We start from the raw sequence: 17,066 nt of genomic DNA, 5'->3' as shown, positions 1-17,066 counted from the left end.
GGTTGGGTACTTGATGATGTAACTTTTTGGGTGATAGCAATTTGCAAAACCATTTATGAAAGTCAAGAGATTACAATATGTGCAGGAAGAGATTACCTACATCTATATGTGTAAAATCCCAGATATTTAAGGAATTAAAAGTATATCCCACTTCATTTTTGAGAAGGGTATCCTCATAATAACTCGAATATAGGGAGAAGTAGCTCTGACTAGCATGAAGAATTTGAGACGCTGGCTAATGATCTAAGTCTTGGACCCAGCTGTCATCAATCTCTAGTGTACTGCACTCTTCATTAGATTTGGATGATCAAATTTGCAGTTTGAGAGAATTGTGTAGCATCCTGCTATTCTTAACCCATCTCACATTTTTTTTTCCTACTGAGAATTCTGTCCCATTATTATCACCAGTGTATTGAGTTGGAGAACACTGCTAGATACCTATGTGAACAAGATTTATGAATTGATTTACATATTAATTTCTCCAGAGTTCTACTTCAGTGCCTCCTTGAATGCAATCCAGTGGATCAAGAGCTCTGGATGCTTCTATTACACTGGAAAGGCGTTGAGTATGGTCATAGCCACAGAGTGGGACTGCTTTCTGAGGACCAACCTAGCTACATGTGGGGAACCTCTGCATCAGTAGAATGGCCATTTGGGGATAAATCCTTTGACCTTGGAAAAGTAAAATAGTCCCCAATCCTATGCAGTTTCCTTCTACTTCTGCAATTGTAGTGGTAAAAGAGGCAGAAAGTGCTAAGAATTAGGTATTTTTAGCCAGTCTATACACTTTAATTGCTGGTAGTGTAAATGTAAGATCCTTGACCCTCGGCTGATGCAATGGATTTATTGATGGAAGAGCTGAATTATATCAATGTTGACATTTTTGCTATAAAAGAAAACAGAAGAAGGAAGTTGTAACTGAAGGGAAGGATGTACTCAGTAAAAAACCAAGAAAGGAGTTGTCAGAGTTGGTTTACTTGTATACCCAAGTACAATATGAAACATCACTTCACTGGACACTTGATTGTCTAGTATTCCAGTGTTTGTGATGAGTTATTTGCAAAAAGAGCACCATGAAAATAATTGTAGCTTGCACATCAACACTGAATGCAGAGGATGAAGAAATAGAGCAATTCTTAAAAAAGTTTTATAAGACCTTCCAAATTAAATCAACACAAAACTTTAATACTTATGTTGTAAGACAGCCTGAAATGACAAGTCTAGCGCTTCAGGCTTGGGACTAGATGAAATGAGACAGTCATAAAGCTGTTGACAGTTTACAAAAGGTTTACTTTACCAGCATAGTGAGAATATTCAATGACTAGAGCAAAGCAGGAACAGGTGAGAATGGTGGAAAATAAAAGGGAAAACATAGGTAGGAAGAAAAGCTAAGAAAGAGGCCAACACTTGCAGACTACATAGAAGCTTCACACTTTCACATTGTGAATACTTTTTCAGAAAGATAACTGGTAGGCATTGGGCCTGGTGAACACTGAATAACATCGAAAAAAAGAAAATTAATTCTATTTTAAACTTGATATTGATGGGAAGGTAACTGGCCATTTGTGTATAGTTAAAGCACTGACTTGTTAGAGCCAAGTACAAAGTAGTAATAACCTAGAGCGAATAAATTGAAATAACTTTATCCTGAATCATCTAAACAAATAATTGGTAACAATGGATAATGAAAAATGAATGCTAGACATCAATGCTGTTCATAATTTTACAGTTTAATTGATGTAAATCAAATGCCATAACAAGGAGACCAAAAACCCTAACAAAGCACCTTAGTCTGCAGACATTTACTTGCCAATTGACAAGAGAAATGGTGGTGATAGACAAAACTAGGTTAAGACCATAAAGTCATTTGAAAACTTATAATGGATGACTATGAGCAATATCACCTCAAAGAGCATTCTGTAAACAGTCACTATCTATGCATATTTTTAAAAAATGCACAACCCAATTTCTCTGTACGAGATCCAACTAAGCAAAGATTCCCAGGGGGTATTGAAGGATGAAAATGAATGTACAACAAATAGAAGAAAAAAAGATCGCTTTTTTCTAACTGTTTTTACCTGTGAGGAGGGGAACCACTACATTTGGTCCCTAACATTTCAGTCCCAGATGTGCTTATTTCAGAGATGACATTGACAACAACAAAGACAGGGAAAAACAGCTGGATTGGACCAAGAGGGCACAGAGGAAAGAGTGACACAACTGTAAGGGTGTTGTTGAGGGACTGAGTCACACAAGGTAACTGATGAAGGTGACATGCCAAAAGTGTGTGAAAAAAACTCAGACCTTACTAATATAGAAAAAACGGCAATTTGGAGAACATCAATAATTACTAATTGGTAATATTTACATAGCGCTTTAAGTTTTGCAAACCACTTTACATGTTATCTTATTTGATCCCCACAACAACCCTGTGAGGTAGGTGCTATTATTATCCCCAACTTTACAGATGAGGAAAGAGGCTAAAAGAGGGTGACGTGGCCAGGCAGATCTGAACTCAGATCTTGGCTCCAAATCCAACACTATACAGTGCCTACATTCTCTAGTATATAAAATCTTTATGAGACTCATCTGTACACACATTAAGGGCACACTCAATTACAGCATTTATAGGGAACAGGTATGTTTTTGCCAGACCATCCTTTATCATTTTACAACTGATTGAAAGATGTAGAGGATACAAAAACCCACTGTGCTTACTATTGATTATTAAAAAACAAAAACAGCTGATTTGGTAGAACAAAATTTCATTTTAAAATCTCTTCCAACAAGGTACCTTTGATCTAGTCATCACAACTGCTCAAGATTCCTTGAAAAATGTAGTAAGAAATAACATTATTTAATAATTATAACTCAAGGGTCACAAACATTGGGTGAGACATAAAACAGGGAGCCATGTGCTTGCCAAAGATGTCCACAACTGACTGTAATGAGGAAGATCCAGTTCAGAGTCTAAGTTGAAGAGTAGTTCCCTGTAGTTAGTGAGGTGTTCTTGATGCTCCTGTTCGTTGATGACATTATATTGGTTGCATCAAGTTTGGGAATACTCCCTTGAAGAGATTCTTAACCATTTAAGAGTGGAGAGAGAACGTCTATTGCTCATCAACTTCATATCATAATCTGTGCATTACATAGATTTTGTCCCTCTGTATATCCACAGGAGACAGAAAGCACAAAGGAGGAGCCAGGCCCAGAATTAAGCAGCAGGAAGAAAGCAGGATTCATTGCCTTCAGGAAAATGGAAAGCTCCCAAATTTTCTCCAGAAACAAAGGCTCATGTTTTTAAGATCAATATGCTAACAGTGTTATCTTAAGGCTGTGAGAAATGGAACACAAGTTTCTAGAGAAGCAAAAATATCACACAGAGAGCAATGGAGAGGCTGCCACATACCAGCAGTGAGGAACTGTGATGAACAGGAATGAAAGCTGACACCGGAAAAATGTATGACAGAAGAGAAAGATGAGTTAGTCACATGACAAGGGCAATGGAAGACAGGTAGAGAACCTGAGTGCTCCACTGATATGCTTGTGATGTCAGGAAAGGACGAGGAACAACTTTAGCACACTCGGTGGAACCCCTGAATTGAACTTATGGGAGGACATAAACAAGAGTTATGAGGGGGCAGCAGACATAGGGAGATTGCAATTTGCATTACTGGAGTAAATATCCAGGTAGATAAGATCAAAGATCTATTTGGGTATTAGAGAGTATATATTAAATTTACCTTAATTATATTCAGGTTCATCTAAAACAAGTATGTTTATAAATATTTAAAATTGCTAATAGAACAATTTAAACTGAAATCCTAAAGAAATTTCAAAATATACCTTGAATTTTTAAGGACAGCTATGCAAACAGACAGAAGTTATTTATAAGTGAATATTATTCTGTAAACAATCACACTTTGTGCACTTTTAAAAAACTTTAACAATTAAATTTGTTTTCTATGGAAATTCCACTAAATTCCATATAAAGTCAATAGGTGAACACAAGAGAGGAGAACTGGTTGGAATAAATTCTGAAAATTTCAAACTACTATACTTGATATGAAGACTTATTTAGCTATGTTGACTAGAAAAGTTTACATGCAACCAAACATTAAATTACATTTTTAAATACACAGTAAAATACATTTACAAAGAAAACATCCACACCAGGCTTACTATAAACCAGTGAATTACTTAGAGGGAAATTTATTAAAATTTACTAAAAATCAGTAAATATTGTGACTGAGGTAAAGTTTTAAAAAGTAAACAAGTCTTTGTCACTTATTAGGATTAAAAAAAAAAAGCAAATGGTTTTTACAGAACATTTCCTGTTGACCACAAGTCTATTCCTTGATATTCTGTAGAAGCCTCAACAAATGTGCCTCAATAACCTGTTGAACTAAAATAGAGAAACAATCAGGATCTCTATAACTGTAAACAAGTTATATCACATTTAAGAAACATGACCTCATCCCTGAAAACACTGGTTTCCAAGCAGCAGTGCATCAACTGAAGTATACAGTTTGGTAGATAAGGAAACTAGGAATCTGAAATTCGAGTCTGACACTGACAATGTGACATGCTAAGTCTAGGAGACTTTTTGTGTTTGTTACCACAATATTGATCAGTAGGCCACACCCCTAAAATGAGAACTCCTTTTAAAAGAAAAAGAGTTTTTGAGTGTATATTTATATAACTTACTATAGGTGAAATTTAGGTTTCATATAGGTTAGATTTTCAAGAAAAGTACAGCCTATATTCAGACCAATAATGTATTTCCTTTGCAAAACTGAGGTACCCATTCTGACTAACAAAGATGATACAAGGAATGAAGAAAACAAAATTATAAAATATTTTGTAAATATTTGTGGATGAAATGCTAAAAGCACCTTGTAAATAAGCAGGCACTTACATACTCTTATCTGTTAAAGATACTTAAGTTGGAAAAGAGTAACATAAACTGAAAGTGATTTCCAGATTGTGTAGAGATTTGTGTTTTTTCTAAACTCATACTTTTACTAAAATTTCTATAAAGACATATTAGGAGTAAATCAAAATTATCTAAGTCAGAGTTTATGCCAGAAGCTGGGTGTTTCATGACAAAATCTTCTGGAATTTGGGCAGGATAAAAACTGGTGGGATGATTTTTTATTGAAAAACTTGTAAGGTTCAGCTAAATAGGATGGAATTCTAAAATACTTACCACCTCTATAACCCAATGCTACAGATAAATCCATAGAATTATATCCAGAATCTGTTTCAATAGTTGGGTCTGCTCCATTTTCTAAACAATAATTTGTGAAATAAGAAAAAAAAGAAAGTTAATGTCACACATGGTAATTTCTCACTAGTTTTAATTTTTATTTGGCTTACCTAGTAGAATTTTTACACATTTCACATGATTTCCATGCACAGCATAAAGTAAAGGTGTTCCTCCATTCTGAAAAAAAGGAAGAAAAAAAGCCAATGTAGAGCCATTTCATATTACTCTGGAAATATTTTTCAAAAACCATTAATTTGAGAGGAGTCAATATGAATTAGGAACCTAAAAGCAATCAAAAATAATTTAAATTATTTTCAACCATCCTCCAAAGCTTAAATAAACCTAATCTGCAAAGACAAATAAATTTCAGCATTTGATAAAGGTAATGGTTCTGATTAAAGAGTAAGTGTATAAAGTTTTATGTTCCAATTATTGTTACATAATTTCTTAAGACTTTCCAAGAAAGAGGAAAGTGAAATACAAATTATATAACATGCCTACAACTTGAAAGTTAGAGGTGACAACCTGTCTTACCCAACTTACCCAATCGTATTCATTAACATCTACTCCACAATCTAGCAGCATTTTGACAATGTCTGTGTAACCTTTACTGCAGGCCAATGACAGGGCACTTTCTCGTCCTTTCCCCAAAATCTGTGGATCTGCACCCTAGAAAAAAAAATTGATAGTGAAAAGTCCTTTTTTCAGCGATCATTATTATTGTCATCATCACTTATTATCAGTAATAATAAAAAGGATGATAAATAGCATAGACATTTTCTTTAGTTTTACGAAGTTAACTATAGCATTCGTGCTTTTTGCACTCATAAGAGAATCTTATAAATTTACATTTTTTTCTGTCTGGAATACATCTTTCTCCTTCCATTTGTGCATCTAGATCTTAACCCACTCATCAAGATTCTGCTCATCCCACCTTTACCAAGAAACCTTTTCCAGCTCACATGAAACTCTCCCTTCTTTCAACTCTGCTACATTTTATATGTATAGGCAAGAAAAAAACTTCCTAAAACTAGAGAAAAAGGAGAATAGGCTTAAGAACTGGTGAGTTCTCCAATATTGAGAAGGCAGGATGATCACTTGCCAGTGTAGTCGTAGAGGGGACTGCTGTTCATATAGGTGGCTGGATCACTGGGATAGTATGATTCTTTATTTTCATATGTGTTAGTGTGGTTCCTTTGACTAGACTGTAAGCTCCCGGAGGTTAGAGATGATGTCTTACATTTTTTCCCCATACCACATGGACTTAGCACAATTTGGGATACATAGTGAAAAATTAATGATTACTGATGACTGAATCTGAAAGTTACTAATATAAAATAAAATTTGTGAAAATGTCCTTACATTCTGAAGCAGAAACTCTACCACTGCTATTTGTCCATGAGCAGCGGCCCACATTAGAGGAGTAAATCCTTCTTCATCTTTGTGGTTGATTACATTTTCTGTTTAAAAGAAAAATAATTTCAGTACTAACACAAGAATTAGGCTATGTTTGTTATTCTTTGTTTCAAGGGCTGAATCAAGAAGTGACATAAAAGATATCATTCAGAAAACATCATTAGGAAAGTTGGTGAGCTGGTCAAATAACGAAGTTCAAGGAATAACAGACAATCTGAGTGTGGCTTGGGTACTCATGCAATGTTAAGACTTGGAGAAAGGTCTGGATTTGCGTACATATTCTATGGAGGGTTTACTAAATATAATAATAAAATGTTTAGTAAACCTTTAAGGTGCCATATAAATGTCAGTTATTATTTATTGGAGGACATGGACAACAATCACAGAACATGAGAAAGTACACAGATGGGTTATCATCTGTACTATTGAAGTAATATGGCACCATTTGTTATAAAAATCCCACCATTCTAAAAGCATAATGTATGTAAGTGTGAGGATTTCTATTTTGAGCTCAAATTTGATCCATGAAATCATCCCGAAAACTATTTGAATTTATTAAAATGTCCAATGTACACCTGACTTTGTTCATATGCCACACTTTTAAATAAAATAGATACTAAAATACTAGATTATAAAATACTTGACATAAAATGAGACTATCTTAGAAGAGAAGCCATTTTGTTACAGCTTCCATGTTAAATAACTTTTAAAATTTCTCCCATTCTTGTGATTTATTAAGATAGCACAATATAAATGTAGTGAATAATTTAGAACAATATATTGGAAACCCACCTTGAAGCCACCCCCCCATTCACCACCCCGCCCTCCAATCTGCTTACCCCCTAATCTGTTAGCTGTGCAGAACTCTACTGATTTTCACCTTCATTTTCGTGGCCTAGCAACATAGAATGTAATAGTAAAGTTAAAGTCCATAATGTCTTTTCTCTAAATCCATGTCATGGATTGAGATCTAGAATTTTTAGTAAGATCAATGGAATTTACCATGTAAAGCCAATCCTATCTGAAGGAACCTCTCTAATATACAGAGTTGTAAATATTAATTATTCCTTCTAAGTAAATAACATGATTAAACAGACTACTTTGTTATCTCACCTTGTTCAATACGAGTGGCCAAATAGAGCATTTCTCCCTGAGCAGCCAATTGGTGAACAGATAAGGCTGAAACAACAGTATGAAATGCGTCACAGGTACATGACAAATATACTTTCCTTCAGTTCTGATTTGCTTATTTTGTGAAATTTTTCTTTATTTCCCCAACCTATAAAATCATTTGCTATACCGCTTATGCTACAGAGATTGTCTTTAGTCTACAATATATGATTACTTTGCTATTAGCTAAGTGGCATTATTGAAATACACATCCGCAAAATTTAAAGGTCTTCCTCTATAACAATGATACAAAGTGGCTGCTTTATGGCTACTGTATGGAATCCATTAGGCTCACTTTCATATCTCTTTATTCAAACAAGGTTCTGTCATTTTATTTCCTCTGTGGTGATCTTATATTACTTTAACTCATGATTGAACATTTATCATTTGAAATCGATGAGTTCAATTCTGTAATCAAAATTACAGTAAGAATACTGGAACTTTAACAACAGTCACCTTTTTTGTTAACTGGTCCATATTTTTCAAGAAATGTATTACCTAATATTCTAAACACTTTATACATGATACTCTCACCTCTCTAGGTTTTCATGACACTCCTTTCAAGACTTCCTTGTTGTATCTTCATCCAGGCCATGCCCATTAACTGTGGGTGTCCCAAAGGGATCTGTTCTAGGCCCTCTTTTCTTTTCCCTCTATACTATTTCACTTGATGAATTCATCAGCTCCCATGGATTAATTATCATCTCTATGCTGATGATTCTGAAATTTATTTATCCAGCCTCTACCTTTCTGCTGGCCTCTACTTTGCATTTCCAACTGCCTGTTAGGTATCTTGAACTAGACTTAACATGTCCCAAACTCATTATCTTATTTCTTAAAGATGTCCCACCTTTCAAAATCCTCTATTATTGTTGAGGGTACCAGTATCCAGTCACACAGGCTCACATCCTAGGTGTCATCTTCAACTCCTCACAATCTCTCATCTTCCATAGCCAATCTGTTGTCAAGTCCTATTGATTTAACCTTTATATCACCTCTCATAGCTGCTCCCTTCTCTCCTGACTCTGTCATCACCTGAGTTCAGACTCTGAACCAGGGCCTCCCACCTGGACTATTACAACAACCTGCTGACTGGTTTCCCTGCCACATGTCTCTTCCCAGTACAAGCCATCCTCAACAGAGCCTGCAAAAGTGATCTTCCTAAAAAAAACCCTGATGATGTCACCTCTCACCCCCAACAATAAACTCCAGTTTCTATCACCTCCATGATCAAATATACCTGATATTACTTCAAGGTTAAATCTGTGAAATTACTTTACTAGTGAAGGTAAATGTACCATTGAGAAATACTTACAATTCGCCAGCAGAGGTGTCGTCGATACCTCATTTCCTCTGTGTTTGTTTGTTAAAGTAGTTGACTGTTTTATGGGTGAAAAATGTTTAGTTGTTGAAGGAGTGTAGACATGCCTTACTTGAATCCCAGGAGAAGGGGATGTGTGGATATTGCATTCAGCTAAATCAAACAGGTTAAAACAAATGAAAAAAATTTTTTTCAACAGCAGTGAGCTTATAACAATGGACATTCAATTGATATTAGTAGCCTGATTACTTAAAATGGATTAAAAAAATCTTAAGTCTACTAGACTTTTATACACAAATTATTTATTATCAAAGTATATGTTTATTTCTTCAATCCACCATAATGAAACCTTCATAGGAATAGACTTATTTAACTGCAAAGGAATTCAGTAATTTTTATTCTTCCATGAATGCAGGCCTCATTTTAATTGACTGCAAATTGTAACTATTAGGTAAGAGAACAGTGAAAGGCAAAATGGATAGTCTTCCTGAAGTCAGAAAGAGCTGGGATTAAGTCCTGTCTCTGACACATTAAGGACAAATTGCTTAACTTCTCAGTATTCCAACTAACTTTTTAAAAATAATATAAAATTTTTTTTCATTAATACACATAGTCTAATTAAAATTAAAAATAAAATCGATAACTTAGGGGAAAGTTAAGAGTCACAAGATATATAAGGAACTGACAAAATTTATAAAACTAAAAGTAATTCCCAAAGAGTTAACTGGTCAAAACATAGGAACAGTTCATTTTTTTTTTTAAGGAAGAAAAAACATTTCAAATCACAACTAATGTGAAATGTAATTTAAAAACAACTCTCAAGTTTTAATTCACACCTATTTTATTAGATAAAATAAAAAGAGAGGAAAATGGTGAAGGATGAAAGGAAGGAAAATAGGCACCCTTCTGAACTATTTGGTAGAGTTGTGAATTAGCTCAGTCATAGTGGAAAACTTTTCAGATCCAAGCCCCTAAATTTATTAAACTGTGAATACTTTTTGACCTCATAATGCTGCCCAAGTAACTTTCTAAGACTGTAAACTGTTCATCTGCATTGCTGAAAGGAGTTTCCATGCTAAGAGTTTTTCAAAGTGATAAAATCATAGGTCTCAAACAACCCTTACTCCCCAAAGAGATCATTTATACAAACACAGATACATGCATTCATGCATAAATGTGTGTATATATACATATAAAAATAAAATTATATGTGTATATAAATACAATGTATACATACATACATATTATATATATATATGTAAATAAATATAAATAAAAGTGCTGATGACTTAAAAAAACCTGATGTATACTTAAATGGCTTATTTGGATCCTAGTCAGTAACCTGGAAGGTTTAAAAAAATGATTATTGGTCTGTCAATTTTTCCCCAACAGAAGAAAATAAGAAATATCATTGGTCCCAAAGAGGGATCATGACTATTTTAAATTAAATGACCAAACAAATATTAAATATAGCAGAGTACATAAAAGTATTTTGATATTACTTCAAATTTACATTGATGAAATTACTTTATTAATGACAGTTAATATACCACTATAAGTAATATTTGTGTATATATAAATATATTCAGAAATAAATATATAAACATACCAGTGTGTTTTTAAAATTCTTCATTTTCCTACAAGTAACTTGTTCTTTAACAGAGCCTTTTTTGGGGGAAGGTGGAGGATGGGGGAGAGAAGAAATCATTCAAGAGTGACAGATGAGTTAAAAACACTTATTAAGCTTTAAGTCTTAGATAGTAGCCCATAGCACTGAGAAGTTGGGCAACTCCTTCAGGGTCACAGGGCTACTATGTCAGGGGTGGTATCTGAACCCAGGTATGTTCCTGCCTCTGAGGCTGGCCTTCCATCCACTACCCAAGCTGTCTATGAGTTATTGTCAAACATCTCTCAACACGAAGTGGGAAGACAAGTCAAAATTCTATTTTAATTTCAGCAATTAGTTTGTCTTTTAAAAAAGAATGAATCCCCCCTGCCAGATCCATAGAGATGATTTTACTATATCCTGAATCTTACTATCTAATTCACTATATTAGTAATTACTCATTCCTTAGCAATGGGTAAAACAATATTCTATAACAGGTATGTGATTGGAGTAGCAATTTCTTTCTTGAGAAATTATGAAGTACTTAAATTATAAGCACCTATTTATCTATTTGGTTGCACAGAGTCTTTAATTCAATAGAAAATGACTGAGTGGGAATATATATATATTCTTTCTTTTTCACAGAAGCTCTAAATGATCTTGCTCATGACTAGCAAGGCTAGTTTCTTAATTTTCTCATTTTTAAGTAGCATCAAATGATCACTGGAAAAGCAGATTTGTATTATTCAAACAGGTTACACAGCATTCTTAAGTTAATACAAGTTAAATATTTGCAGACTAGGGTGTATTAGAGTAATTTACTGCAAATAGTATTAGGATTTCATTTTAATTTACTATTTTGGAACACTAGGGAAGTAACTAAAAGGGAGGTCTAGCAAAGAATATTTAAGGACTTTACAAGCAGCATTAATATATGTATATTTTATCTGACCTAAGGAATTTAATATTGATTTCAGAATAGTTACAGAAAAGAAAGTGACATTAAAAGATGACTCGGGACCCTCTTCTCATTAATCACAATCACACACACACACACACACAGAGTGTATATGCATACATGTGTATATAACCAGTGTGCACATGTATTTACGTATATGTATACATTTACACACATACGTATTTAAACACAAATAAATATGTGTATATAAATATGTATATACGTATATATACATATACACACACACATATATATGTAAAACAAATTTCACAATGGGAATGGAAAGACAAAACAAATGCAACAACTTATACCATAAATTTCAACCTTTAAATAGGACAGATGCCACCTCGAGGTCGGAGTTAACTTGATCCTGAATATTTTTACTATCCTCTTCATTTAAGGACTTTACAAATCTAGAGCACACGTTCATATCAAATCTATTAGGCAAAATGAATTTCATCCCCATTGCAACACTCTGGGCTGGGCCTTCTTCAGGATTGGAGTCCAAAGGGTGCTCCGCCTTAATGTCTGCCATGTCAGACAGACCATAGCTGTTGCTTCGTTCTTCCACATTCAGTTGGGCTCCCCCATCCAGATTTGCTGATGAGGTCATGATTTTAATTTTAATAGCAATACTTAAAATGTTTCTTCATGGTTTCTACTTGGTTCCATTTTAAGATTAGATTAATCTTGGGATCTGTGTATTAGAAAAATCTGCAATTAAAAAGAAAAACAACCTTTCAACATTTAAGGTGAGTTTATTCAATTCAACAAATATTTATTAAGCACAGGGCACCACATAAACACAAATATCAGAGGATGCGTGCAAAATATAAGCAACTTTAATCAAATGTCAAATTCTGAATATATTGTATAGATATGTTTGACTGTTGCCAAATTGTATACAAAACTAGACAAGTAATGAAAATGATTTATTTATTTAACCTTTGACCTGAAACTTCTTATTTTTGGTATGCTACAATTAAACAAGTAGCAATACCTCAGCTTGTCATTAAAGAAAATATTACTAATTTACCTGTTCTGTACTCAGACTTATTATTACTTATAGTAAAAATTAATTTCTTGGGTTTTTTTTGGGGGGGATGAGGCAATTGGGGTTAAGTGACTTGCCCAGGGTCACATAGTTAGTATGTGTCAAATGTCTGAGGCTAGGTTTTAACTCGGGTCCTCCTGACTCCAGGGCCAATGCTCTATCCACTGTGCCATTTAGCTGCCCCAGTAAAAATTAATTTCAAGACAATAACCACTGGCTCTAAATGGCTTAAATTCTTGTCAACAGTAGAAACAACCAACAATGCTTATAATAAATCAACAACTTAAGCAATACTTAATTTCTTGGGCAATAAAGCTGCCTAAGAATAACTAAGTTCATATTTCTGCACAAGTCAACATTACTACAACATTAGGAATAAGTACAGCTCCTAAATTTGAATCTTTAGGGAAAGAGGCAAGAAACATATTTAGAACAAAGTTCAGAAGAAAAGACTGTTTGCAAAGAAAGATCAGGATAATTCATTACCTTTAATTAATAAAAACCAATGTTCAAATTATACATTCTATAAATAAACACTTTAAAAATTATTTTAATTTTTTCTTTAGTAGTTTGCACTAAGGCTATCATAACTGGCATTCCCTCTTAGACTTTAATGTAAGGTCAACTGAAATGTTTTACTGCAGCTAAAATTATACAAAATAAAACAAATAAGATATAACATTTCTTAAGAGAAGCAGAGATAAAAAACAGTATCTTGTTTTATTTTCCTACGTTTGGTGTAGACCAACCCTGCTATAAATTTTGAAAGAGCAGAATTTTATGATGAAGAAAATGTTAAAATTGTACTTTTTTTTAAGTGAGGCAATTGGGGTTAAGTGACTTGCCCAGGGTCACACAGCTAGTAAGTGTAAAGTGTCTGAGGCTGGATTTGAACTCAGGTACTCCTGACTCCAGGGCCGGTGCTCTATCCACTACGCCACCTAGCTGCCCCTAAAATTGTATTTTAAAAGGAAAATGACAGATTTAGATCAAAGGCAATGCAAATCCTAGTTAAGGTTAAATATTATCTTCTAAGGCCAAATTTTGGTCAATATTGATCATAAAGGAGAAAGAAATAGGGAACAAGGTTAGTACATGTTTAGAAAATAAATTATAATGGAATATGAGGAAATGAAACTAGTGATTCCAATTAAGGAAATAATAGGACCCTACAAAAAAACACATGCCCACATTCTATAAATATTGTAAGCCTCAAGGATAGGGCCTGTATTTTTCTATCTCATATAGTACCTACTACAGTGGTCATCTATATTTGCACAAAATAGATACTGGTTGGCTAAGAGATCTAGGTTCTAGATCTACCTCTGTCACTATCTGTGATTTAAAGGAAGTCATTTGATCTTCTGGGCCTCTATTTCATCTGTAAATGAAAATAAATACCAATTGACACATAGAGAGTGCTTAAAGTTTGCAAAACACTTACTTATTCTCTCATTTGACCTTCACAATGACACTGTGAGGTATTTACCTCAGTCTACAAAGAAGCCGACTGAGATTCAATTAAGTAGACTTGCTCAGGGTAAAACAGATTGTATAAGATGGGACTGGAACCCATGCATCTCTTACCCCAAGTCTAAGGCCCTTTCTGTTAGATACAACATGCTAACTCTCACGCTTTGCGGGCCTTCTAGTTCTAAAATTCCATGATTCTAAAAAATCTGAATAGTTGGCTGAATAAATTTCAGGGGCACACACAGATATGGGGATTAGAGAAGGGGCTATTTGGGGCACGATGGAAAACCTAAGGTTACCCACTTCCCTACTGCCTATCCACTCTTAGTTTCTTGCAACATGGCTTCTTATTTCATCATGCTTTTTGAAAAAGTTCCCTCCAAAATAACCAAAGATTTCTTAACTGCTAAATCCGATGGCATTTTCTCAGTCTTTGTCCTTCTTGACTGCTCTGTTACTTCTGACACAATCGACAGCCTTGCTATATCCTGACCGTCCCTCTGACTTGTTTGGCTATTTTTCTCAGTTTCCTTTCTGGAACTAACATACATCTCCCACTAAATGAAAGTGCCCCCCAAGGCTCTAATCTTGGCTATTTTTTCTTCTTTCTCTATACCTTCTCCCTTGGTGATCTCATTAGATCCCTCACATTCAATTATCATCTCTACACAGATGCCTCCAAAATCTCTCTCTCTCAATATATGTATAAATATAAATGATAACAAACAAACAAATAAATAATAATATACTTAGCCACAGGCTCTCTCTGGAACTGTGGTCTCTCATCACTTAACTGCCTGCTGGATCTCTACCTGAAAACCTCAGTGTAATTTTACATACAAAAAAAAAAAAATCTCATTTTCCTCCCCTTTTTAGTCTGCTCCCTTTTCAACCTTTCCTTTTTCTACTAAGGGAACTAATATCCTCCTAGTCATCCAGGTTCATAATCTTGGAATCATCCTTGATTCTTCCCTCTCCCTCATCCTCCAAATATGATCAGGTTCTAAGTCTTGCTGATTTGATCTCTACAGCATTTCTCAACTTTGTCTCTTCCCTACTGATACACCTAACACTCAAGTTCTGGCCCTCACCACCTCTTATCTGGTCTACAATACAGCTTCAAAAATAATTTTCACAAAACACAGATCTGTCTATATCACTCTTAAGCTAAAAAAGCTTTTAGTGGCTCCTTAATGCCTAGAGGACAAAATACAAACTCTGTGTGGGGTATTTTTTTTTTTTTACAAAGATGGTTTGTAAGATCTGTCTTCCTCCCATTTCTCCAGCTTCATTTCACATTACTCCCTTTTATCCCCTCTACTTGCCAATTGGACCACAAGAGTTCCCGAGCTTTTTCCTGCCTCCATACATTCACCTAAGCCACTCTGAATGCCTGAACTTCAGCTGGTGCCTGGCAAGTCAAACCACCACCATTCCTCTTATGAACTGATGGAAATAGCCCAGGACCCTGAACCCAAGAGCTCTGTGGATGGTGGTGCTCCCCAGACCAATGACCTTGTTTCTATCCCTAGCACAGAAGCTACCACGGGGAGAAGTTCCTATGAAAGAGAAGAGAAGGGAATATGGAGAGATGAAGGTAGAATATGGACAGGCCTTGGCAAGAAACTGGATATGGGGGTGTGTGTGTGAAAGTGACGAGGTGTGGATGACAGTAACAGGGAAGTTAAGGAGAGAGGACTTAGGGAGAAGGATCATGAAAGCAGTTAGGACATGCTGATTTTAAGTTGTCCACAGGCCATCCCGTTCTAGATAACCAGGTGGAGAATGACAGCACTGAACACGCTGTCAGAAGGGAGATGGGGGGGGGGGCAATGTCGCTGGATCACAGGGTCCACGGATGGGAGGGAGGGATAAGAAGACTGGAAAGGGAGGAAGGGGCCAGTGAATGACGGGCTTTAAAAGCCAACTACAGCCTGTGTATGACTACCATCTATTCACCTTCCTCACAGATACAACAAATGCACAAAGCAGGCACTTAATAAATGTTTGCCGATTTTGCTGGAAAGGGGGGGGAGGGTCTGAGGATAAGGCACTAGGATCAAGGGGGTGGGCTTGGTTTCTGGGAGTCCGACGTTGCCCCTGCCTGGGGGTTGGAAGCCTAAGACTCCCCAAGAGGAGGGAGGGGGATAAGTACTTGGGGGAGGAAGCATTCATTTATCCCCTTGAAGGGAGAGGGGAGCGAACGGAGTGGGGGAGGGAGGGATGACAGGGGCTCGAGGGGTTGGAGTGGGGCGGGGCGAGAGTGGGGTAGGGAAGCTGGGGGAGGGGAGGAGCGCAAGAGGCACAAGTGGGGTTCGAAGCGAGCAGGGGGATGGCACGGACAAGAGAGGGGCAGGTGGATGGCAGGGGCAGGAGGGGGGGCAAGAGGATGGCAGGGGAGGGAGAGGGCAAGGGCGCGAGAGGCAACTCGGGTAGGGACGCGCGGGACGAAAGGGAGACTACAAGAGGCCCCTCCTTTCGGGCTCCCTCCCCTGCTCCGCGAGCCCCGCCATCCTTCACCTGCTACCCCATCCCGCCGCCGCCTCCCAGGCCAGGCTGTTGTGGCTGATGAGTCCCTTCCTATTCCCGCCCCGCGGCCCCAGACCTCAGGAAAGTGGGGTTCTCCGTCTTACCTTCCGAACCAAGCAGACGGTTTCTCCTCTCTTCTAAGTCGACCCGCGCTTTCGACCCCAGGCCGGTGACAAGGAAGACATTTGAAGCGGAAACCCGCAATCAGGTTCCAGCTTCCGCCATCCTCCCCCAGGCCGCCACGCCCCTCCGCTACGTCACTCTGGCCGC

General features: G+C 36.4%; 1 protein-coding gene across 2 annotated transcripts; it reads right to left on the bottom strand.

Annotated features, from left to right (window-relative positions):
• Positions 1–910: 910 nt before the first annotated feature.
• ANKRA2 (ankyrin repeat family A member 2) lies at positions 911–17,055 on the bottom strand. 2 transcript variants are annotated; one of them, XM_043971269.1, is made up of 9 exons: positions 16,901–17,055; positions 12,065–12,454; positions 9,171–9,329; positions 7,799–7,864; positions 6,632–6,729; positions 5,813–5,938; positions 5,380–5,446; positions 5,210–5,290; positions 912–4,405 (listed from the first exon to the last, which is right to left on the bottom strand). In XM_043971269.1, the coding sequence occupies exons 2-9, from the start codon at positions 12,351–12,353 to the stop codon at positions 4,350–4,352; spliced, it is 942 nt and encodes a 313-aa protein (XP_043827204.1). In that variant the 5' UTR covers positions 12,354–12,454; positions 16,901–17,055; the 3' UTR covers positions 912–4,349. The 2 variants fall into 2 exon arrangements, with proteins under 2 accessions (XP_043827211.1, XP_043827204.1); XM_043971276.1 differs by lacking the exon at positions 16,901–17,055 and having other exon boundaries at positions 911–4,405; positions 12,052–12,278.
• Positions 17,056–17,066: the final 11 nt, after the last annotated feature.

Source organism: Dromiciops gliroides, chromosome 1, assembly GCF_019393635.1.
Source record: "Dromiciops gliroides isolate mDroGli1 chromosome 1, mDroGli1.pri, whole genome shotgun sequence".
In the NCBI taxonomy this organism is placed as follows: Eukaryota; Metazoa; Chordata; class Mammalia; order Microbiotheria; family Microbiotheriidae; genus Dromiciops; species Dromiciops gliroides.
Note: the sequence above shows the minus strand (reverse complement) of the source record. Positions and strands in the feature narration are given on the sequence as shown.

Excerpts from the sequence above, each read along its gene's own strand:
- ANKRA2 (XM_043971269.1), bottom strand. The coding sequence starts at position 12,353 with ATGACCTCATCAGCAAATCTGGATGGGGGAGCCCAACTGAATGTGGAA. Across the intron at positions 6,730-7,798 it reads GGCCACTCGTATTGAACAAG|AAAATGTAATCAACCACAAA; the intron begins GTGAGATAACAA and ends TCTTTTAAACAG. Across the intron at positions 4,406-5,209 it reads AGCATTGGGTTATAGAGGTG|TTCAACAGGTTATTGAGGCA; the intron begins GTAAGTATTTTA and ends TCTCTATTTTAG.